This window comes from Pseudoliparis swirei, chromosome 7 (assembly GCF_029220125.1).
Source record: "Pseudoliparis swirei isolate HS2019 ecotype Mariana Trench chromosome 7, NWPU_hadal_v1, whole genome shotgun sequence".
Classification (NCBI taxonomy): Eukaryota; Metazoa; Chordata; class Actinopteri; order Perciformes; family Liparidae; genus Pseudoliparis; species Pseudoliparis swirei.
The window spans coordinates 838,303-861,022 of NC_079394.1; the positions used below are offsets into that span (position 1 = coordinate 838,303).

Below are 22,720 nucleotides of genomic sequence, written 5' to 3' on the forward strand. Positions count from 1 at the left end.
TTTTTTTAAAAATAACATTGTAGATAGATATAATCCTGTATGCACTGTTACAAGATAAGAATATATCATTTGAACTGAAGTTTAAAATGGCAGGTTTGGTTGGATGCTCACATTCAGGCTTTAGATCTGCATGCTAGAACTCAATTTTATGGATGAGTAAAAAAAATAAGTCCATAAACAGAGTATTTAATCTAAATACATCTGCAACAAAAAAAAAATCTAAAATCTGATAAAACAAACTCCCTGAATGCAGCTCTAACAGACTCAGAAACACACATGCAGCTTTAATTTGTAACAAATGAACATTTAAAAAAATGACCACATCTTTGTCTTGGCTGCCTTGCTACTGTGGTGAATTGTACACATTAAAGTCAAATCATACTTTGATCACACACTAGTGCATGCACAATAAATGAATGTATTTTCTAGAGAATATTACCCCTTTAGAATAGAGGTTTAGGGTTATGTTGATAGCGGTCACCTCCATTGGCATATTCGTTGTTACTAACTCAGGGAACTGAGGTTTGTCACCTGGATTTACAGACAACACAAGCAGAAATTTATTTGTTGCTTTCATACTTCTTTTCCCAGTTATGTTAACGTGCCCGGTTCTCTCGTGGTCATTCAGAAGGCGTGTGAAGGGTGTGAAGCGGATGCTTGATTACATCCTGGTGGGCGATGTAAGCCTCGACACACACGTCCACTCAGCATCGTTCCTCCTGCAGAGAAGCAATTTTAGAACTAAACTTTTAAATAAAAGTCTTCCAACAATAACTACTCGCTGCTTTACATACCGTCTCATTCTCATGTTGCTCCACCTGTTGCTTATGTGTCCGATCCTCGGCTTCGTAAAACATGGAAAACGGTAAACAATCAGTCCAGTGAGTCAGTAGAACATTTTTTAATAAGTGACATTGCATAGTTTGCAGGAGTTTCATTCTTTGAGTCGGGATTACATAAAAACATCGGACCAGTTGAGCCTCGATTTCATACTATACAAATATTTTAGAAGAATTACCCAGAGTAGATGAATTCACATACATACAAGTTTCCCAAATATATAAATGAAATATCTGTAACACACACACACACACACACACACACACTGACAGTGTTCACAATGACATTGCAAACAGCCCGTTGAGTTTTTTTCTACATTTTTGGGATAAAAAGCACCTTGAATAAGAATAAATATTTCTATAAAGACTGGAGTGAAGGCATGACACGGTGTAGTCATAGACCTGATGGCTGCACTCATCACACAGCGTCACAAACATGGACAGAGACGCGTTGGAGGCCGGACGATGCTACTTATTGATATCAATGTTTGACAAAGTGCGTCCGTAATGCCCAAGCATTGGTCGGACAACTGTCAAACACGAGCGTGGGACTTCCTGTCAGCCGGCAAGACGGCGTGACGGACGTCAGGACGGTGCCGTGAGACTTGACACACGACGGTGAGAACATTGAGCCAGATGCTTCCTGGCAGGAAGCAGCTGAAACTTACTCGTGAAATTAGGAGGAAAAAAAGGATGTAAACACTTCTTTCTGACATCAACTGTGACGGACAATCACATGATTACATTGTTTTAATCAAATGACTCACAATCACTGCTTCTTCTGTACTAACTAATAAAGGCACGTCATCTTTAATGGAGGAGATGATGCATGTTGGCGGAGATACTTGCTGCATTTAGAGGTTGCACATGCCCGAGCGAGAGGAGAGAAACCGGATCATCTGGGGTCTCATCATCGGATTAAAAAGTCAGACTGATTCCCACATTCACGTCTTCATCTTCATCATCTTGAAGCAGCCGTCTCCAGCTGACCCGGGTCAGAGTTCATATTCTGCTGCGCACTGCTGGAGGTACCACTCATACAGCTTCTCCTGTGGAGCCAAGTCAACGGCGTGAGATTCTCAACTCCGGATGTTTCAGATTTGACTAATTAAATCTAGTTAGTTCATTCAAACCTGCACGGAAACTATAATCATTTAGGTATTCATGAAATATTAGTCGTGGTCTGCTTTTTTGTTGCAATAGCCATTCAATGTATTTATATCTGAGATAACCTCTCTATAAAATAGCTGTATTGCTAATGAATTGACTTCTTATGCATGAGGGATTCACAGGAAATGATGGTGCATGTAATCCAGCATCGTGGTATTTAAAATGTAAACCAACTGACATGTTAACACTTTATATAGTTCTTGTGTTAGCAGATAGCGATAAAGTCGTGGTTCGTAAAGAATTAACTGAAATGATGAAGCTGCAGTCATGTTATCATGTTTCTGTGTCTGAGAACACGCTCTGCATTAAACTAAGTTATGATGCATGTTTTTACTTTAACTTCTGTAATAGACGTGGCATAAAAGCTCAAAATAGAATCAAACCTTCTTAGTTTTGACGATGTCCTGGATGTAATCGCTGTACTCCGCCATCGTCCTCTTCTCTTTCTTTGTCAGAGTCTTCTTCCTTTGGCTGAGAATGAAGAACATCAAAACAATAATCACATCCTCCGTGTGCATGCGCGCGGAAATGTGTGACAGCGTGTGTATATGTTTGAAGTGAAGCTACTAGAATATAAAACCCACACCCTCCTTGGCAAAATAGAACAAGCTCTACTTTATTGAGACATTCCTGAGGGTTTAGTTGAGGTACCTTGGTTCCCATATGGACCAAATGGTCATGTGTGTGTGTGTGTGTGTGTGTGTGTGTGTGTGTGTCGGGCTGCAATTTACAACTAATTTCGTTCTTATTAGTTTGTTCAACAATGAAATCAGAAGCCTTAACCCACCAAGAAAGTCTATAAATGTTATTTTTTTTGTCCTTTAAACAGTCGAAATTCCAAATCCGTGTTCATTTTTGGGCCTTTTTAACAAAAATAAATAGTTTCAGATTCTTTTTTTCTGTTGATCGATTAATTTAGGAATCCATTTCGTTTTTTGGGCCGCACACGTGTTTATGTTGGAATTGTACATGTGCAACACTCACCCTGCAAAATACTTTGCTAGGAAAAGCAGGAGATAGCAAAAAGTTCCAAAAATGATGACAACCACGACTTGTCCATCTTCTGGTATCCAGTCCCATAAATACATCACGATTCCCTGTGAGATGTTGAAAAGACACTCAGAGAACCAAGTTCACCGGATGTGCAACATGGGGGATGTAATTCATTACATGTCATTTAATGTAATTCAAATGTATCGCAATGTAATTTATTGGGATGTCAGCCGCGTGTCCTTCTGGACTTACTGTGAAGACGGAGAGGGTCCGAGTCGGGCCTTCGCCCAGCAGCACGTCGAGCTCGTCTTGAGAGAAAGTGTTCACGATGAAACTGAGGACGAAGAGGACCGGCAGGAAAACGCCCTGAGCGCCGCACACCAACGAGTGAAGACGGACGCTTTTGTTGTGAGTGACATCAGCCCTGAGTGCACACGCAGGACATCTGATTACATATCTCATTTTCTGCAGCAGATAATACTATTGGGTGACTCATCTCCATGGAGACGGTACATCTGGTGAACTGGCTCTGAGATGCCAGCTGTCGCTGTGCATCAGGACACATGGGATGTGGACACAGTACCACGCGCTACCAGGAGGGGGAGAGGTCAAACCTGTCCTGCTCTAGTCTGCTGCTGATGGTGGAACAAATGAGGTCACAGTCTTTCTCCAGCCGGTCCAGAGTCTTCTGGACGGCCTGGTTGATGGTCTTCTCGATGGTCTGACACACCCCATCGATCTGGTTCACACAGCGGCTGGGCTGAACGGGACAAAGGCTCATCAGTGCACGTTTACCAATGATTCCCCAACGTGTCGGCCGGCTCACAGAGGGACGGTCCGGACGACTGTCCTGAGGGCGTTCTGACTGACAGCCTTGTGCACTCAGCAGGAAGTGAAGCTACACTAGCTCAGCGGAAATAAAATGGAGGTCAGGAGGGGTGCACACATTGACCATGCAGAGAAGAGCCTTGTGGTGGTGGGTCACAAGAAGGTGCAGCATCACTCAGGCCTGGGGCTGCTCTGTCAAAGGTGGCTTATCAGAGGCCATGGTTTACAACACCCCCCACCCCCTTCTCCAAAATGAATCATCCTGTTCCATCAACAGCCACCAGGAAGCGTGGAGAATTTACATTCAAGTATAATAAATGTCGGTTCAGCCCAAGGACAGCAGACAGCTTTAAATCCAGACCCCAGATCAGACCTGAGATCTGTTGAAGGAAAACAACACAAACAACTCCAATCTCTGATGGAGGGAAACACTGCATGCTTTTTTTAGTTTGTAAAATCTTCAGTTAAAACTAAAAGCATGATCATTTTGGCTTCAAGTTTATTTACAAATATATATACCTCCGATGTGAGGTTCTGGGACAGGGATGTCTGTGTACAGGTTGTAAAGCAAATTTGTAATTTGTGAAAATGGGCTATACAAATAAACTGAATTGAAAACTGAATATATATTAAACTACATGCTGTTAAATGTCCACCAGGGGAACATAGAGCCGGCTCTCAGTCTCACCCTCTGGGGGTTGGGGATGTATATCGTCGGCATCTCAAAACCACATTTATTGAGACCTGGCCGGCGACACAGCTCCTGGACTATCTGCATCATCACCCTCTGCAGACGGAAACACAGAGGATATATTTTTAGGATTAACATGACCTCTTTGGCTGCAAATCTATAAAAAAGAAAAAGAGAACAGACGGACACTAAATGAACGACCTGTCTGTCTGTTTCCTTCCCGGCTTCGTCTGCCTTGCTGAGGTAGAACCGCAGTTTGTCTCCGCACTTGTCGCTCAGCTTCTCCACGATGTTGAGCGTGCGTTTGCAGAGCGCCTGGCCCATCGGGTCGAAGAACACAAAGACCAAGTCGGCCTGTTCTCCTGCACAAACAGACAAACATGAGGGAGACGCAGCCGCTGGAGAGCAGCCGGTGCGACGTGCAGCTGCAGAGACATACCCAACCACGAGATGGCGCTGTTGACATCAAACGGGTAGACCATGTCTCCGTCCACCAACCCCGGGGTGTCCACGAACATCACCAGACTGAACTTCTTCTGTTTGGAGGTGGAGATCTCCGCAGTGAGATAGTCCATGACACCTGGAATACACAAACGCCGAGTGCGTACAGGTGCTTCCTCCATGAAGATCCGTTCAAAGTAAATAATTAAGAGTCGAGTCCCGAAGAAAGACGTTTACTTTAATGGCGAAATAACTACAATGTGCTCCGTGGAAACTGCAGTGCGGTCAATACTCGTAAAACCTGAGGGAGGCCAGCGGCGTGAAACATCAGGAACCCAGTCGACGTGTCGTGCTCGCGGGTTTGCATTGGGAAAACAATCTGTAATCTAACTGAAGAAAACATTCAGGATGGTCTGGTGAAAGATGTGTCGCTGCCGCCATGCAGAAAAAAACCCGTCCATTCTGATTCAACACACGCACACGCGCACACCCACACACACACACCAGGTCTCAGTTTTCTCACCGTCTGTTGTCATGGTTACACACAACAGCTCTTCAACTGGCAGCTTTAGCGCGGGGCGTGGGACATAAAGCTAGCCAGTGAAGAACGACTGTGAGGCAACGCGCTGCGAGGTCACGAGAAATCTCCACCACAACCCGAGTCTGAGCACCACAACAGGACCACTATTGACAAAATAACACACACACACACACATGCGACTGGGATGACACAGAGGCTGTTTCATAGGAAGAGGCAGGTGTTAACAGCAAGCACAAATCCCATCCTTGTGCTGCAGCGAGCAGCACACTGCTGCTGAGCCATGAGCATTCCCTCCTGAGGCCGTGAGCATTCCCTCCTGAGGCCGTGAGCATTCCCTCCTGAGCCATGAGCATTCCCTCCTGAGGCCGTGAGCATTCCCTCCTGAGGCCGTGAGCATTCCCTCCTGAGGCCGTGAGCATTCCCTCCTGAGGCCGTGAGCATTCCCTCCTGAGGCCGTGAGCATTCCCTCCTGAGGCCGTGAGCATTCCCTCCTGAGGCCGTGAGCATTCCCTCCTGAGGCCGTGAGCATTCCCTCCTGAGGCCGTGAGCATTCCCTCCTGAGGCCATGAGCATTCCCTCCTGAGGCCATGAGCATTCCCTCCTGAGGCCATGAGCATTCCCTCCTGAGGCCGTGAGCATTCCCTCCTGAGGCCGTGAGCATTCCCTCCGGCTCCTCAGACACCAGCATGGCCACGGCATCAACGCACCGGCCTCCTGTCACACATGCCAGAAATATATTCCCAGTCTCGCAATCTCAAGCCACGATTGTCGCGCCCCGAGGTGACGGGATGACAACACATCCGAGCATGCAGATGTTATCGAGCAGCTTCGCGGCGGCCGGTGGACACTCACACACGCACGCATCCTACGAGAAATGCAAAAAACAGCAATTATGTAAGCCCATTTAAAAACAAGCGAATCAAATAGCCTCGATTCAGACATCGTCTTCCACTCGATCGGAAGAAAGTCTTCTGATACTCTGAGAAAGGTGAAACAAGAGTGACACTCGCCCATGGGTGCTAAGTTCCTGGAGTGACTGTAATGGAGAAGGCTTCCCTGGAGGAACCGGGCCGAGGCTGCGGCGCTGCTGCATCGAGCAAGACCAGAAGATAACTTGCCGGACTAAACGGGTCAAACCAGACGCAGCGCAAACACTTCTTATGGGAACGAAGAATCACGGCCACACATATTGTTGTTGAACAATATTGAGCCGTTAGTGATCAGTCCAGCTCCACGCAGCCATCAGTCTCGACAACAGGTCGATGAGACAGACGCGCCTTCCTAAGTCCACAACAACATGAAGAAGTATCTTCCAAAACATCCCAAACAAGATCAAACTGTTCAATCGGCAGACACCTGGAGCCTTTCTGATGAGTCATCCTCCCTCCCTGGAACAGATCAACAAGCGCCTGATGAAGCGCATTTCCAGAGGCGCCGGTGCATTTCCAATGAGAAGCCTGCGTGCGCTCCGGTAGCAGCTCGCCGGGCGCGGCCGCCGCCGGGCTGTACCGTCTCTAACGGCGGGGACATTCCTCAGCAGCTCCTCCTGACTGCTGTGTGACTCGCCAGCGCTCCGGAGCGCTCCTCGCGCTCGCCGTCACACGCTTCACCGCCTCCCCCTCCACACACAGACTTTCTGCACGACCACCTCAGCAGCCGGACGCTTCGGGCCGCCGCACAGAGAGCCGAGCGCGGCCGTCTGAACACAATGCGCCGCTGATCACGCCTCCTCCCTCCCTGGGAGCGTCATCTGGAACTCTCAGAAACAAAGAGCCACACAAGTGATGCGATGAGGAGACTGGGCCGATTTAAAAATAAGATGGAGTACGTCAATGATGTGACTCATCGCTGAATCATCCAGGTAAACAAACTGACGACTGAAACATAGAAACAACCGGCGGTTACACGTCACCAGCGACGCGGGGGACTAAGCACAGTTTCAGTTGAATCGGTTTACTTAAATAGCAAAACGACTTGTGAACTTAACGCAGTCCGTAACGCACGTTTCACTTTCCCAGCGCAGCAGAGACTCGACCTCAGAGGAACCATCTGTGGCTGCAGTCGGGATGCAACTCCTTCCCTAATGCGGCTTCCAGCTCATTTTAACACTTTCATCCTCTCTTTGATGCTTTCCATCATGACGCCAGCAGAGGAAAAAAAATCAAGAACCAAAACACAATCATTTGCATTTCTCTATTGCATAAAAGTGATGACAATGACGGGAGTCGATGACCGTGTGTGGAGCACTGAGTGACACTGAGACTGCGGCGCTGATCCTAACAGACCCACGTCATGCTAGGGCGACGCAGCGCCACTCAGATTACATCAACGTCGTAAACTCTTCTTTTGTGTGAGATATTTTGAAATGTGACACATCTCATTAGAAACAGAGCAGAATTTATGAGAATATAGAAATGGATTTCAGTTCACTTTATTATCAGAACTACACTTTCACTAGGGTACCGATTCATCCTGAAGCCTAAGCAAGGAGAAGGGGCTCACCTTTGAACTCAAGGAGTGGTCGGAAGTGAGGATAGAGATGGAGCGTTGCATTGCCCTGTGAAGGAGTTAAAAAGACGAGGTGAGAAATAACCTGACGAGACAAACACTCTGCAGAGTTCTCTCTCCTCTCGGCACTTTGCACTCAGTCTTTCAGAAGCTGCTGCAGCTCGGTGTGTCGGCTCGAAGCTCTCCCTAAACATAGAAGATAATCCTTCCAGTCTGCAGTCCTGCTCTGCAAATATATTATTCATCTTCATCACAGCAAGATATGCACAGAGAGGAAGAGGAAGAGAGAAGACGGAGAGACAGATGTCTCCCGAGCCTGTTAATATGCTGCAAAGAGGCATCCTGTGTGTGTGTGTGTGTGTGTGTGCAACAAAGCCCCTCATTGGAGCAGCATACAGAGTGAGGACCCAGCACAGACTGAGGGAGCGCCCCTCAATACAGGCTGACATCCAACGCATTGCTTCCTCCACCTTCATGACGGCTGCAGCTCCGTCCTCATCCACAGAACTGAGACGCACCGTCTGAATACCGAATACCGCTAATCAAAAATGTTATTTGGAAGTAAATTATTAAAGCATTAAATTAAGGCATGCCGCCCCAAGCTGGCTGTATTTATCGTGTTTCCCTTTTTTACATTACATGACATCACATGTCATGTAGCAGACGCTTTTATCCAAAGAGACTTACAATAAGTGAATCAACCAAGAGAACAAACTAAGAACTACAAGAATACAGGAAGTAACATTTCTTCAAGAAAGTCAAACTACCAAAGTACCATGAGTAATACCATAAGTAATACCATGAGTAATACTACAGTTTGGGAATCGCTGCCATAAGTAATACTATGAGTAATACCATGAGTAATACCATAAGTAATACTATAAGTAATACTATGAGTAATACCATGAGTAATATCATGAGTAATACCATGAGTAATACTATGAGTAATACCATGAGTAACACCATGAGTAATACCATAAGTAGTACCATGAGTAATACCATGAGTAATACCATAAGTAGTACCATAAGTAATACCATAAGTAATACTATAAGTAATACCATGAGTAATACTATAAGTAATACCATAAGTAGTATCATAAGTAATACCATAAGTAGTACTATAAGTAATACTATAAATTAGAGACATTTCAGTGCCACTGAAGTGCTAATCTGTGTTTTAATCCAGGTTTAGTCTGAAGATGTGTTTTCAGTGACTTCCTGCTGTCCTGATGTCAGTGGGGAGCTGGCTCCACCAATCAGGAGCCAGGACAGCAACCAGTCTGGATGTAGAGTGACGAGCTGGAAGTGACGGAGCCACGAGTCGATTGGCTGTTGCCGAGCGGAGCGAAGGTGATGGGGTGTGAGGTGTGACCACATCCAGGATGTAGACGGGGCCGATCCGTTGTGACCGGATGCTGCTCACTTCTGTTAAAGGGCTCTGACACACGAGTGCTGACATGCCGCTCCTACCGTCAGTGACTCTCTTCTGCGACCGCTGGTGATGAAGGTGAAGCCCTGTGTTTCTATGGCGACGCCTGCTTTCTGTATGTGCTCCTCCGCATACCTGAAACGACAGAAGAGGATCAAAGGCATCAAATACATTTTGATGTTTCGTTTATAACAAGATCAAAAGCAACAACACCTTATTCCTGTCACAGTTATTGTATCGAATATGTTTTAAAGCTAATCATTAATAGTTTAGTTTTTAATGTCGGAAAATAAAGAAAATCTATCTATTAAGATTAACATCTGTAATGTTATACATTAAATATATTAATGCAATAAAAAGGATTTTACTGGAGAATACGGCCATTATTTTCTGGAGATTTATTCTGTAAATAGCTTTTGTTAAAACACACAACTGGTAAACAATCAATCAAACTTTTTATTTCAGACTCAAGGTCCAGATAGTACAAAACATTAAATAGAATAAAATAAATACTAAATCACAAATAAAATACAAAGACCTACGATTGCCTTATAAATAGACAGCGGTACCAAAGTCGACAAAGAGAGCTTGTTGTGTTCCCTGTCGACGTAAATCCCACAAACCCTCAGGAACTGTGTCAAAGCTGTCAAACAGCATTTAAAACACAAAGTTAAGTTACGATGTTTCACTTTTCACCAAAACTGTCTATGGAAGTGTCGTGTTGATTGTTGTTTGTTTGTCATGTCCAAATGTTGCACCTTCCACCAAAAAAAATTCCTCGTTTGTGTAAAACATTCCTCAATAAAAAAAAAAAAGAGCTTGTGAGGCTGAACGTAGATGCATCCACCTCAAGATGCTTTACCAGTTAATGAAGGAGCTCTTCCCTGCAGAGTGGTTCCCCAGGATCATCACAACGATCTTCTTTCTGGGAGGAAGGAGTCGGACGCCGAGGCTGCTGGCAATCCTCACCAGGCCTGAACACACACGCGCACACACACACACGTGTTAACAGGGTGATTTTGACAGAGAAATTTAATGGGAGACATTTAATTTAAACCCTAACCCTTTAATTTGACTAATTATGTGTGAAATAATTAATCAACTTGAACAATAGAGTTCATTAGAAAAGCTAATTTTAATAATTCTTCAGTTAATAATAGTGGAAAAAAACAAACGATATTCTGGTGCTTTTTCTATTTGACCTTTATCTTCATAAACTGAACATCTTTGACTTTTGAAGATCACGTCTTGGAGAGTTTACAATTGTTGGTAATTTAATAGATTAAAAACCAACTGATTATTCAGAAAAGAAATCAGCAGTTTAATCGATGATGAATGAAGTTGAGGGAAAAAACAAAAGACAAACAAATTCCTACATTCCTTTAATCAGTACCAAATTGCTTTGATAGTTATTCGTGAATTAAGAATTAAATGTTGTTTATGAATGAAAACTCAAATGTATTACCTGACCTTATTTTGTGGGTTTTAACATAAATATAGCATCCCTCATTATTCACTTAAGTATTAATGAAGTGAGGCTGCTCATCGTGGTGGTCAGAGAGGGATGTTCCTGTTTCAACCTCCTTTATTACACCAGGGTAAACAAGTATACTGACTGACTCTGACACACACACACACACACACACACACACACACACACACACACACACACCCCCCCCCCCCCCCCCCCCCCCCACTGTTGTCACCTGTCCCCCAGCGGCCCTGCTGATCATATGTGACGTGCCTGGCAGACAGTGTGGGTCTGTTCAGCCCGTGTCCCTCACGTCAATGTGACGTCATGAGACCTGTCAGTGCATTGGCTGTACGCATGCGCGCTGTCCTCCGCAGCTGCAGGGGAGCCCCACTGAGCTCAAAGTCACGTGTTGCACACTGACACTAGTTTTACCTTCCAGACAAACTTCTGCCCCCACGAGCCGCTGAGTTACATAACCGCGCAGCCGCGGATCTGCTTTGCGGTCCTATAACTTCGCCGTAACGTTGAGTCGTATCAATCCGCGTGTCTGATTATTTACCGTGTTCGCTGTCCACATATAGAGCGTGGCATTCTCTCAGGATCCTCTCGCTCGGCGTGGTGATCGCAGCCTCCAGAGGGTTGGCCACCGACCGGGGCTTTCTGCCCGACATTATGCACACAGCCGCCCGCCGCCTCTCCGCTCCTGAAGCAGCGGCGGAAGGGTTTCCGTGTTGCACACGGCTCTCGGTGCGGATGAAGCGCCCTCGTGCGGCCAAACACCGACATTACACCGAGAGAGCGAACAGGCAACAGGTCATTTTTAGGGATCTGAACCTCGGACCTGCCTTAAAAAACGTTTGTCTGCCTGTTTATTATTTGGTGGGATATATAAGCGACTTTGTGGACTAGAAAAGCGCTATAGAAGTCTAAATTATTATTATTATTATTCAATTATTATATATGACCAGGACTAAGATGTCTGCACTGAAGATGGAAATAAAATGATGTTGTTCAGGGATTACGTACAAAAAAGGTTATGCAACCATGCTGCACTGATTAAAGACCGTGAAACTATTAATGATATTTAATCATTTTCAAGAGGGCTAACTTTAGCCAGCTGTCTGGATAAAGCTTAGTATTGTTGTCAAGAGGTGCCGCTAATTGACCATTTTTGATGAAATATACCGGTTATTCCTGTGTTTTTATTGTCAATAAAGTAAATTACAATATGCACTTTGTTTAGCAAAGCTCTGTAGATATTCCCTGAAATAACTTGAGAAAAAACCATTGACTCTAGTAAAAAATGATCCTCTTGAAGATGTAAAAGTCACAGAAATAGAGCTGCGGTGTTGGTGAGTTATAGCTAATTGTTCAGCCTCTCTAATCTGATCACATAACATATGGGTTTGTCAGCTGATAATATAGGCTAGATGACAAGCACACTAAATCACTGAACGGTGAAGCATATATGTACCTAACTCTGACAGACCATATCATAATGGTAAAAATATGTAATGCTGGACTAACAATATTCTTTCCAGACAGTTGTATTAATCTTGGTTACTCTAGAAGTCTACAGTTCTCTGCTGATCATAATATTTTCTGGCACATGAACGTAGAATGGATCAAAACTTGGTATATCACGTGAAGTGTCCCACTCAATTAATTTAGACAACAAGTACTACCAGATCCGTATCTCCTCCCTTCAGGACCTGGTATCTCAGGTACTGCACTCTCTCTTTTTTCATCCGACCTCAACGACCGCACCTACCGGGTAACTTGGAGAGGATCTGTGTCTGATCCTTGTCTTCTCACTTTGGGGTTCCTCAAGGCTCCGTCCTGGGTCCCCTCCTCTTCTCTCTGTACTCTGATTCTCTCGGCTCTGTGATTCGTTCGCATGGCTTCTCCTACCACAGCTATGCCGATGACACCCAACTGATTCCCTCGTTTCCCCAATCTGAAACGCAGGTAGCGGCACAAATCTCTGCCTGTCTGACTGACATCTCTCAGTGGATGTCTGCACACCAACTGAAAATCAACCCTGAAAAAACGGAGCTACTTTTCCTTCCAGGAAAAGGCTCCCCCACCCACAACCTCACACCCCATCACTTTCACTACGCCCGGCAACAGCAAATCAATTTGTAACTCCGTCACTTCGAGATAATCACTCGACAAAATCCAGACTGGTTGCTATCCTGGCCCCTCAGTGGTGGGACGAGCTCCTCGCTGACATCAGGGCAGCAGAAAGTCTCTACATGTTCCGCCGGATACTAATAACACATCTTTTCCGACTATATCTGGAATACAAACAGATAACACTTGCTATGGCACTTACTTATGGTACTTTTGGAGTTTGACTTTCTTGAAGAAATGTTACCCTCTTGATTCTTGTAGTTCTGAGTTTGTACTCTAGGTTGAATGCACTTATTGTAAGTCGCTTTGGTTAAAAGCGTCTGCTAAATGACATGTAATGTAATATTATTTCTGTATTTGTGTCAGCAGACTATTTCCCAGTCAGCAGACCCTTCCTGAGCCTTACCACGAGGAAAGAATGCGCTTTAACCAGTTAATGAATGTCACCATGCGTCTGGCATCATATGCTGCTCCAGATGCCATTGTTAGTGCTTCGTCTGAAGTGGAACATCCATTATTGATGGTCCATTAGAAACACAACTGAACAAAAAAATGAACTTTATTGAGGAGTCTACGCAACCAAAGAGACAGGTGAGTTTGAATCAACCCTCAAAAAACTTTCAACACCATAGAACTGTTTGGGTTTTGACCTGAAGCCAGAAAATATGTTGATGAATGTATTGTAGGTTGTAAAGATGTATTAATGGATAAAGGTCCATTAAGTAGAACAAGTCTTGGTTGCTGTAAATTGTGGGAAATGTAGAATATCACGGTGCATTTGACACCTTTGAAAGATTGTCGACTTAATCTGTGTGAATGCTCATTTAATAATAATAATAATAATAATAATAAGGTCTTTTTAATTTAAAAAGGTTAATAAGAGAGGAATAATGGAAAGTGAATGCTGCAGACGTTCGTCACTTCACTGACTGCTCTTCTGATGTTTGGAACATAGTAATGGCTCAAAATCTTTGTGGACACGGAGTAATGGAGCCGATTATCTTCACCTCGCGTCATGACAAACGGACCACTTGTATCTTCCTCAGGCTGAGATACAATCCTCCTCCCACCATGATTTAAGTCTCCTGCTCAGAGCAGACGCTTTACTTGAAGGTTAGGTTAATCGGCGCACAAACGACAAACTATATTGGACTTGACAAAACATCAGCAGCAAAATGCCAATAGAATTTGCAGATGAATATCCCCCTCTGCTTATTAAAGAACCCAAAGATGAGCAACCAAAGGTACGTGGATTATGAAAAGATAAGATTTTATATGAGAAAAGTCTGGGTAGAAACGGCGTGGTGCAGCTTTCTGTCCATGGTGACATGTACATACTTGTTTGACCTGTTTTATTTCAGTTTCTCAACAGATCTCTTCTGCTGGCTGCCTGTGCTGCGTGTATAGGGGGAACCTTTCAGTATGGATACAACATATCTGTCATCAATGCTCCCACCACGGTAACCACCTCACGGTCTGAGTTTCTGTGACAAACCGAATGCTGCTCGGTATTGCATCATCAAAAGACATTTATACCACTAATATAGAATATGTCTACAGACTACAAAACTGAAAATATGAAGTCATTATGAACATATTGACTTCATGTTTGACAAAGAATTTGTACAAATGTGACCGATGGACTAAAGCCGCTGTATGATGTGACACCTCCGGGCAGCAGACGGAGTTGGGACGATGAAAGTTGAAAAAGCTTCACAATCCTTTTGTGAATTTGCCCCTCAGTGTTTTAAATATGGCTTCAGATGTTTGGGGTAGCCAGCACATGAATTCAGAACAGTGAACAGACAGTTTCATTGGAAATACTCAGTAGGCGTCTATGATCAGGAACTAATGGCTACCGGCAGCCAATCAGAACTAAGTATTCACCCAGACCAATCTTTTTAAATATTTGAGATCAGGCATTAGTCATTTGTGTTTCACCTGATCAATGTGCATATTGTGTTTTTAATGTGTATCTCCAGTATGTGCAGAATTTCATCAACCAGACCTGGAGGGAGCGTTACCAAACGAACATCTCAGCCGACGCCCTCACGCTGCTCTGGTCCACGGCCGTGTCCATCTTCACCGTGGGAGGACTTGTGGGAGTGACAGTCGGTGGGACGTTGTCTATGAAGCTGGGGAGGTATGGACAAGAAAATATGATGGCATATTTTGGTAAAACTATCCTATTTTCCATATTGTATTTCAGTTATAAATCTATAAAATAAATGTTTCTTTTCCAGGAAAGGGGCGCTGATGGCCAACAATATATGTGCATTAATGGCTGCTCTGCTGATGGGTCTGAGTTACCCTACAGCATTATTTGAATTACTCATCATTGGACGTTTTTTTACTGGATTGAATGCAGGTAAATATTTCCAGAAATACATTTATACATCCCAGTGAAACACATTGGTGCATAATATGTCAAATAATCTTGATGAATATTTGATTTGAACAACAAATGTGGCTTTACATTTTTACAGGCATTGGCCTTTGTGCTCAAACTCTGTATTTGGGGGAAATAGCTCCGACTGCACATCGTGGCGCCATGGGAGTGGGAACGTCTATTTTCATTACTGTTGGGATATTGGCTGGACAGGTGATGGGCCTGAAGTAAGAAATGCTGGGTATATTACATTTTTTTACACAAAGAATTTCAAAGAATCTGTGTTCTTTAATTGAAGTGATTCTGTTCAAACATCAGTGTGATTCCACAGAGAGCTCCTGGGCGAGGAAGAGTACTGGCCTCTCCTGCTCTCCACCACATGTGTCCCGGCCTTCCTGCAGCTTCTCATCCTGCCCTGGTTCCCAGAGAGCCCGCGCTACCTGCTCATCGACAGAGGAGATGAGCAGGGATGTGAGAAAGGTACCTCGACTGCGGAACATGTGTTGAGTTCTCAAAATGTGTGTGACTTTTCTTTTGCCTGAAGGAAGTGAAGTGACACAGGAAACCTTCTGTTTGGATTCTCAAAAAGAGACCCTGTGGAGTCGGTTGAGAAAACAATTGTATGTGTAGAAAACGACAGTCACCACGCTGGCCATGTGTTTGTCGCAGCCCTGAAGCAGCTGCACGGTAGAGCTGGCTATGATGCCGAACGGGAGGATATCGAGAAGGAGAGGAATAATTTGGTGGATTTCCAAACGAAGACACCCTGGCAACTCTTCACCGATCGTAGTGTCCGCTGGCAGCTTGTGACCATCGTGCTGCTCAACGCTGCACAGCAGCTGAACGGCATCAATGCTGTGAGTACTGCAGGATCCTCCTGTTGCCTCCCAGCACTGTCCTGATGTCTCTGACAAAGTTTATCATGTTAAAACGTAATAACACTAAAGCAAAAGCTCTGTTTTTAATTGCAATGTGTGTTTGTCTGTACTTCCTGTAGATTTACTTCTACGCAGATTACTTGTTCAGACAATCTGGTATCCCCGTTGATAAAATACCGTATGTGACTCTTGGCACTGGTGCCTGTGAATGCGTCACGGCTTTAACGTGTGTAAGTATGAGTTTAACAATAAATGCTGAACATGGATATGTAGCTGAGGCTGTGTTGATTTTTCCTAAAGTTGTTTGCCTACAATTAGAAACTACAACTGAATTCTGAAAATGACCATCGTAGTGGCCATTTGTCCGTAGAAATCAAATATAAATATAAATCAAATGTCCACTGACGCACCGTGGGGGTTTCTGAGTTGACGCAGGCAAAAGAAAGTAAAGTCCATTTGGGTTTGTTGGTTCTGATCATTTATTTTCCAAATAAACTAAATGTTGACACTTCCTCTCTTTGCTGATGCTGGTAAAAAACATCGGCCACCCAGGTGCATGCTGGTCCTGTACCCACCTCTACATGTAACCACAGGTGCCCAGTGTTACCCAATCAGTGAACCTAAAGCTAAATATATTAAACTAAACTACAACTATCATAAGAAACAACTAACATATCAAAATATAACCTAAATAAGCAATACATAACCAATATTACTTTACAATACAACCTAAATACAAATGTCAAATGTAATCGCCCCAACAACCATAAATAAGACAGAAAATAAGAGATGAAACGTGTCGGTAAGGCATCAGCTCACATGTGTGAGGATTGTCTGACCTCCTGTGAAAGGTCAGTGACCTTCCGCTGGTCTGTTTCTCACAGGGTTTGTTCGTTGACCGTCTGGGGAGGAAAGCGCTCATCACGGGAGGATACGCTCTGATGAGTATCTGCTGCATTTTATTCACACTGACACTCTCTTTTCAAGTAATTACCCTCAAGACCAGACATTGTAAAACATAGATTGATATGTAAACTATTATTATTTCTCGAATTTGACTTCTACTTTGCCAACGTTCCTTTTGTGTGATATCTTTCTCTCAGGATGCGAGTCCAGTTGTACCATACTTGAGCATGGGGTGTTTATTTGCTTTCATCCTGAGTTTTGGATTGGGACCAGGTAATTCACTTTTTACCCCTCGGTTGAAGTTATTCTTTAGCAGCTGCTGTCGCTAAACGGTAACTAACAGATGTATTGTGCCGTTTCTTCTCCTGTGAAGGTGGTGTGACGAACATTTTGACCACCGAGCTGTTCACACAAACCACGCGCCCGGCAGCTTACATGATCGCTGGGTCGGTAAACTGGCTGTGCTTCTTCTTCATCGGCCTGGTCTTCCCTTTTGTTGTGGTAGGTGTCCAAAGAGGACATCTTCTCTTTCAAATGTTTTATCATTACCTGACACAACTTAAGAGCTTGCATGTTGGAGAGAGTTGGACTAACTCTTCTGTCTTTGCTTGCACAGCTTGGGTTGCAGCAGTACTGCTTCCTGGTGTTCTTGGCCGTCTGCTCCTTCATGGCGATGTACATTTTCTTTGTCATTCCTGAAACCAAGAACAAAACCTTCATCGAAATCCAGAATGAATTCAAGTCATCCAGCCACAAAAAAGCTGACAGAGCAGGGCCGATGCTGTTAATAACTTCTACATAAATTATTACCCATGAGTAACTACTATATGGATGTATAGTCCACACTCACACCACTGTCTTTCAATCAGGGGATTAGTGGTTCAATCCCCGCCCTAGTCGATGTGTCCTTGAGCAAAACACTTAACCCTGAATGCCATGGCCCTGCTGAGACTCCGCCCACTCCTCCTCTCTTCCTCCACCTGATGGACGGTGGAGGTCTGGATGGTGGAATATGCCGACTACCAACTCTTCATCCACTCTGTCATCTTCATTGTGTTGTTCCTGTGTTTTAATTAGTGTGTCATGATTCCTTCTGGTCACATGACATCTATGACACCTGTCCATCCTGGAGAGGGATCCTCCTCTGTTCTCTCCTCAAGGGTTCTGACCTTTTACCCTGAAGGGTTGTTTGGGAGTTGTTCCTGATCCCATGTGAGGTCAAAGGTCAAAGGTCAGGGATGTCTATATGTACAGATTGTAAAGCACTCTGAGGCACATTTGTAATTTGTGAAAATGGGCTCTACAAATAAACTGACTTGAATTGAATTGAATTGCTCCCCGTAGCTGTGTCTGTCTACGGTGTATATATGTAACATGTAAAGTGTCTTTGAGTACTTTAAAGCGCTATATGAATTAAATGTATTATTATTAGTAGTAGTAGTAGTATTAGATGAACAGGGTAGTCGTTGTTGTCTTTAGTTCACTTCCATTATACATTGAAGTTCTCAAACTTTCATAAAAAAAGGTTGTATTCAAATCTTTCAATAAAAATATTTTGAGAATATTTTGTTTTTCTAATCTTTTTCTATGAGTGAGAACCTTCTCAAAATGGAATGTTGTGCCATAAAATGTTTGACCTCAGTGTGTCATGTGACCTGGAGAACAAAGGGTTTATCGAAGTGTGTGTCCAGGATGTATTTACAGGGGTGGAACTTATTGGAGAAACTATACTTGTGTTCATGGTTACGACAAAAGAGCTCACATGACATCCACAAAGAAAACCATTTCAGTGTCAACATGGCAACCGACCGCTCTAATTATTCACAGTTTAAATGTCGGCTGCTCGGCCATTCGTGCCCGTTTGAAAAGTAAATAATGTGGATTTTGTCATTAATCTGAAACCTGCCTTAGTGGCCCATTGTAGTCTTATATTTATGTCCTTCTGTGACATGGATACGGTTTCACATTCCAGGTTTGAACCAATACGTTACAGAGTGGCAGCAAGTTGTTGACTCAGAGAGCGTCGACCACCAGATCTACTCAGCATAATGGTAAACAACGTTACTGCCCAGCCGGCTTCCTTCCAAGTATTCATAGAAAACATTTCATAATTATAATTATCTATGCTACAGAAACAGTACCCTTTTGTTCTGTATGCAACAATTTAAAAAAATGGTTTCCACACAGGGGCCCTTGAAGTAAAGTAATACTGCAGGGCCCTCTCACATGCATCAGCGGTGGTTCTCCCTATGTGCCCAAGAATGTGTGTTTTGGGACTCATACCAAAGGACATTACTCTCAGCAGAGCTAACATAAAGACGGTTACCCTACGCCGACTGCAAGCCAGACGGACTATTGCAAAATGTTGGAAATCTATACAGAAGCCGACTACCAAAGGCTGGCTAGAGGACATTGTACAAGTTATAGCCATGGAAAAAATAACATACTACTGAAAGGACAATATGCAGCTTGAAGAGATGTGGACTTCCTTCTTGGACTTTGTAAAGGGCCCTCAATGTCTTAGGGCTCTCAATGTCTTAGGGCTCTCAATGTCTTATGGTCCTGAACTTCTTAGGGCTCTAAGGTGACGCGGCTGTGTCCAGACGCCGTCGTGGTAGCTCCGCGGAGATTGTGCGCTCTTTTAGTTTTTGTGTTTATTTTTAATATTTTCTTTGCCACAAACACATCGGCAATAACAGCATACGAACGCAGCACACTTTTGGACATAAACTTTTGCGCAAAACAAGGGTTTGTGTCCACTTTTTCCATCGATCCAGCGTGGCCGGCAGAGATCGTACGAGCGAACCACAACAACAACAGTGGAGCCGCTACTACGGGAGACGACGAAAACATCGAGGGAAACGGAGCGAATTCGAACAGACTGAGAGTTCAAGCCCACCGCCCACCTCTGCCCAGCATCCTTCTTGCTAACGTCCAGTCTCTGGAAAATAAGATGGATGATGTTAGGGCAAGGATCAGATTCCAACGGGACATGAGGGACTGTAACATCTTTTGTCTGACGGAAACATGGCTGACCCGCTGGTGCCGGATCGAGTCATATGCCCAACCGAGTCCTTCTCTGTTTTCCGTGCAGACAGAACGGAAGAGTCTGGTAAATCTAAGGGTGGAGGGTTTGCTTCATGACTAACAACATGTGGTGCGACCCCAAGAACATTAAGACTCTTTCTCGTTCCTGTTCGCTGAACCTGGAACATCTGTCGATCTCATGCCGTCCATTCTACCTTCTGCGGGAGTTCAGCTCGGTCATCACCACAGCCGTCTACATTCCACCACAAGCGGACACCGACGTAGCACTATCGGACCTACATGATGTGTTATGTCGGCATCAGAACAAGTATCCCGACGCGGCTGTGGTGGTGGCTGGGGACTTTAATAGGGCAAACCTAAAAAAAGTCATGCCGAACTTTCACCAGCACATTACGTGTGCTACCAGAGGAAAGAACGTTGGACCACTGCTATCGCCATTCAAGAGAGGCTACAAGGCTGTCTCTCTCCCTCCGTTCGCAAATCGGACCATGCCGCCATTTTCTACTACCGGAGTACCAACAAAGATTGCGGGAAGTGGTAGTGACGAGGGCGTAAGCGGTGGTCTGACCAATCAGAGGCTGAGCTACAGGACGCTCTGCGTGTCGTCGACTGGGACATGATCCAATCCAGTTCCAGTGACGTCAGCGAGTTTGCGGACGTAGCAATGAGCCTCATAGCAACGCTAGCGGACACCATCGTCCCCACGGTAAAGTTAGGGTCTTTCCTAACCAAAAGCCGTGGGTTGATAGATCCATCCGTGAAGCTGTGAACGCCCGTACTGCTGCCTATAACTCCGGTCTTGTATCCGGCAACATGGACGAGTACAAGGCAGCGGTCTATGGACTGAGGAGGCGGTGAAGAAGGCCAAGAGGAGGTACCGAGACAGAGTGGAATCACAGATGGAGCAGCGCGACACCAGGCGCCTATGGCAGGGGCTACGGACTATCACAGACTACCAGAGCAGACCCGCGCAATGGTGAGTGCCGACGCATCCCTAGCGGACGACCTGAACTCATTTTATGCACGGTTTGATGCTAGCAACAACAGCGCTAGCTCGCCGGCTAACAACAACACCGTTAAGCGTAGCCGAGGTGAGTTCTACCGCTGGGGATGAACACACACTCTCTGTGACCGAGCACAGTGTGAGGAGGGCTCTGTTGAGGGTGAACACCAGGAAAGCTGCAGGTCCAGATGGCATATCTGGGCGAGTACTGAAGACCTGTGCTAACCAGCTAGCTCCAGTGTTCACCACAATATTCAACCTCTCTCTGGCTGAGTCCGTGGTCCCCGCCTGCTTCAAGAGATCCACTATTGTCCCTGTGCCCAAGAATGCTTCTCCAGCATGTATGAATGACTACCGACCGGTGGCCCTCACCTCGGTGGTCATGAAATGCTTTGAGAGGCTGATAAAGGACTACATCTGCGCCTTCCTCCCTTCCTCCATGGACCCGCTGCAGTTTGCTTATCGCCCAAACAGATCCACGGATGATGCTGTCTCCCAGGTACTGCACACCACACTCTCTCATCTGGACAGCCAGAGGGGCCGCTATGTGAGACTGCTGTTCATTGATTATAGTTCAGCTTTCAACACCATAGTCCCTCCAGACTGGCCGGCAAGCTGATTGAGCTGGGACTGAACACCCCCCTGTGTGCTTGGATCCTGGACTTCCTGACCGCCAGGCCACAGGTGGTCAGGGTGGGCAGACACACCTCCAACCCCCTCACCCTGAACACAGGATCCCCCCAGGGTTGCGTCCTCAGCCCCCTACTGTACTCCTGCACACACATGACTGTGTGGCCAGGTTCAGCTCATACACCATCATCAAGTTTGCGGATGACACAGTGGTGGTGGGCCTGATCTCCGACAACGACGAGAAGGCCTACCTGGAGGAAGTTGCTGATCTGTCACTCTGGTGCCAGGACAACAGCCTCCTCATGAATGTCACCAAAACTAAGGAGCTGATTGTGGACTTTAGGAGGGTACAACAACAGAGGACGTACTCACCACTGGGGATTAACGGGACTACTGTGGAGAGGGTGAGCGGGTATAAATACCTGGGAGTCCACATCACCGAGGATCTGACATGGTCAACGAACACAGACACTCTGGTGAGAAAGGCAAGGCAGCGCCTCTACCACCTCAGGCAGCTGAGGAAATTTAAAGTTTCCCAGAGGATCCTTCAGTCCTTCTACTCTGGAGCTGTAGAGAGCGTCCTGACAGGAAGCATCACAGCCTGGTTTGGCAACTGCTCCGCTCAGGACAGGAAGGCTCTGCAGAGAGTAGTGCGTTCGGCTGAACGCACTATTGGAACTACACTCCCACCCTGCAGGACTTGTACACCAGGAGGTGCAGAACCAGAGCCGGCAGGATCATGAAGGATCCTCACCACCCCAACAACAGACTGTTTCAGCTGCTGCGGTCAGGCAGGCGCCTCCGTAGTCACGCTGCAAG

At 45.2% G+C, this 22,720-nt stretch overlaps 2 protein-coding genes across 6 annotated transcripts; one reads left to right on the forward strand and one right to left on the reverse strand.

The window, feature by feature from the left end:
- Positions 1-170: 170 nt before the first annotated feature.
- si:dkey-98f17.5 (uncharacterized protein LOC569123 homolog) lies at positions 171-11,626 on the reverse strand. 3 transcript variants are annotated; one of them, XR_008832259.1, is made up of 14 exons: positions 11,474-11,626; positions 10,303-10,414; positions 9,482-9,575; positions 8,006-8,060; positions 4,961-5,101; positions 4,723-4,883; positions 4,519-4,617; positions 3,617-3,762; positions 3,255-3,426; positions 2,994-3,106; positions 2,393-2,480; positions 1,607-1,888; positions 795-844; positions 171-719 (listed from the first exon to the last, which is right to left on the reverse strand). XR_008832259.1 is itself a non-coding variant. In XM_056418703.1 (12 exons), the coding sequence occupies exons 1-12, from the start codon at positions 11,583-11,585 to the stop codon at positions 1,835-1,837; spliced, it is 1,347 nt and encodes a 448-aa protein (XP_056274678.1). In that variant the 5' UTR covers positions 11,586-11,626; the 3' UTR covers positions 886-1,834. The 3 variants fall into 3 exon arrangements, 1 of the variants encoding a protein (XP_056274678.1); XR_008832258.1 differs by lacking the exons at positions 171-719; positions 795-844 and adding an exon at positions 886-1,502; XM_056418703.1 differs by lacking the exons at positions 171-719; positions 795-844 and having other exon boundaries at positions 886-1,888.
- Positions 11,627-13,557: 1,931 nt separating this feature from the next.
- slc2a11b (solute carrier family 2 member 11b) lies at positions 13,558-18,784 on the forward strand. 3 transcript variants are annotated; one of them, XM_056418947.1, is made up of 13 exons: positions 13,577-13,638; positions 14,094-14,291; positions 14,409-14,507; positions 15,030-15,190; positions 15,291-15,415; positions 15,534-15,663; positions 15,768-15,916; positions 16,106-16,293; positions 16,434-16,544; positions 17,199-17,300; positions 17,418-17,493; positions 17,594-17,721; positions 17,837-18,784. In XM_056418947.1, the coding sequence occupies exons 2-13, from the start codon at positions 14,223-14,225 to the stop codon at positions 18,020-18,022; spliced, it is 1,524 nt and encodes a 507-aa protein (XP_056274922.1). In that variant the 5' UTR covers positions 13,577-13,638; positions 14,094-14,222; the 3' UTR covers positions 18,023-18,784. The 3 variants fall into 3 exon arrangements, with proteins under 3 accessions (XP_056274923.1, XP_056274922.1, XP_056274921.1); XM_056418948.1 differs by lacking the exon at positions 14,094-14,291 and having other exon boundaries at positions 13,558-13,638; XM_056418946.1 differs by lacking the exon at positions 13,577-13,638 and having other exon boundaries at positions 13,807-14,291.
- Positions 18,785-22,720: the final 3,936 nt, after the last annotated feature.

Bases quoted from the DNA above. Each gene is read 5' to 3' on its own strand.
- si:dkey-98f17.5 (XM_056418703.1), bottom strand. From the start codon at position 11,585: ATGTCGGGCAGAAAGCCCCGGTCGGTGGCCAACCCTCTGGAGGCTGCG. The intron at 8,061-9,481 runs GTAGGAGCGGCA...ACTCCTTCACAG, and splicing joins GCAGAAGAGAGTCACTGACG to GGCAATGCAACGCTCCATCT. The intron at 5,102-8,005 runs GTGAGCCCCTTC...TGTGTATTCCAG, and splicing joins ACCACTCCTTGAGTTCAAAG to GTGTCATGGACTATCTCACT.
- slc2a11b (XM_056418947.1), top strand. From the start codon at position 14,223: ATGCCAATAGAATTTGCAGATGAATATCCCCCTCTGCTTATTAAAGAA. The intron at 14,508-15,029 runs GTAACCACCTCA...GTGTATCTCCAG, and splicing joins TCATCAATGCTCCCACCACG to TATGTGCAGAATTTCATCAA. The intron at 17,494-17,593 runs GTAATTCACTTT...TCTCCTGTGAAG, and splicing joins GAGTTTTGGATTGGGACCAG to GTGGTGTGACGAACATTTTG.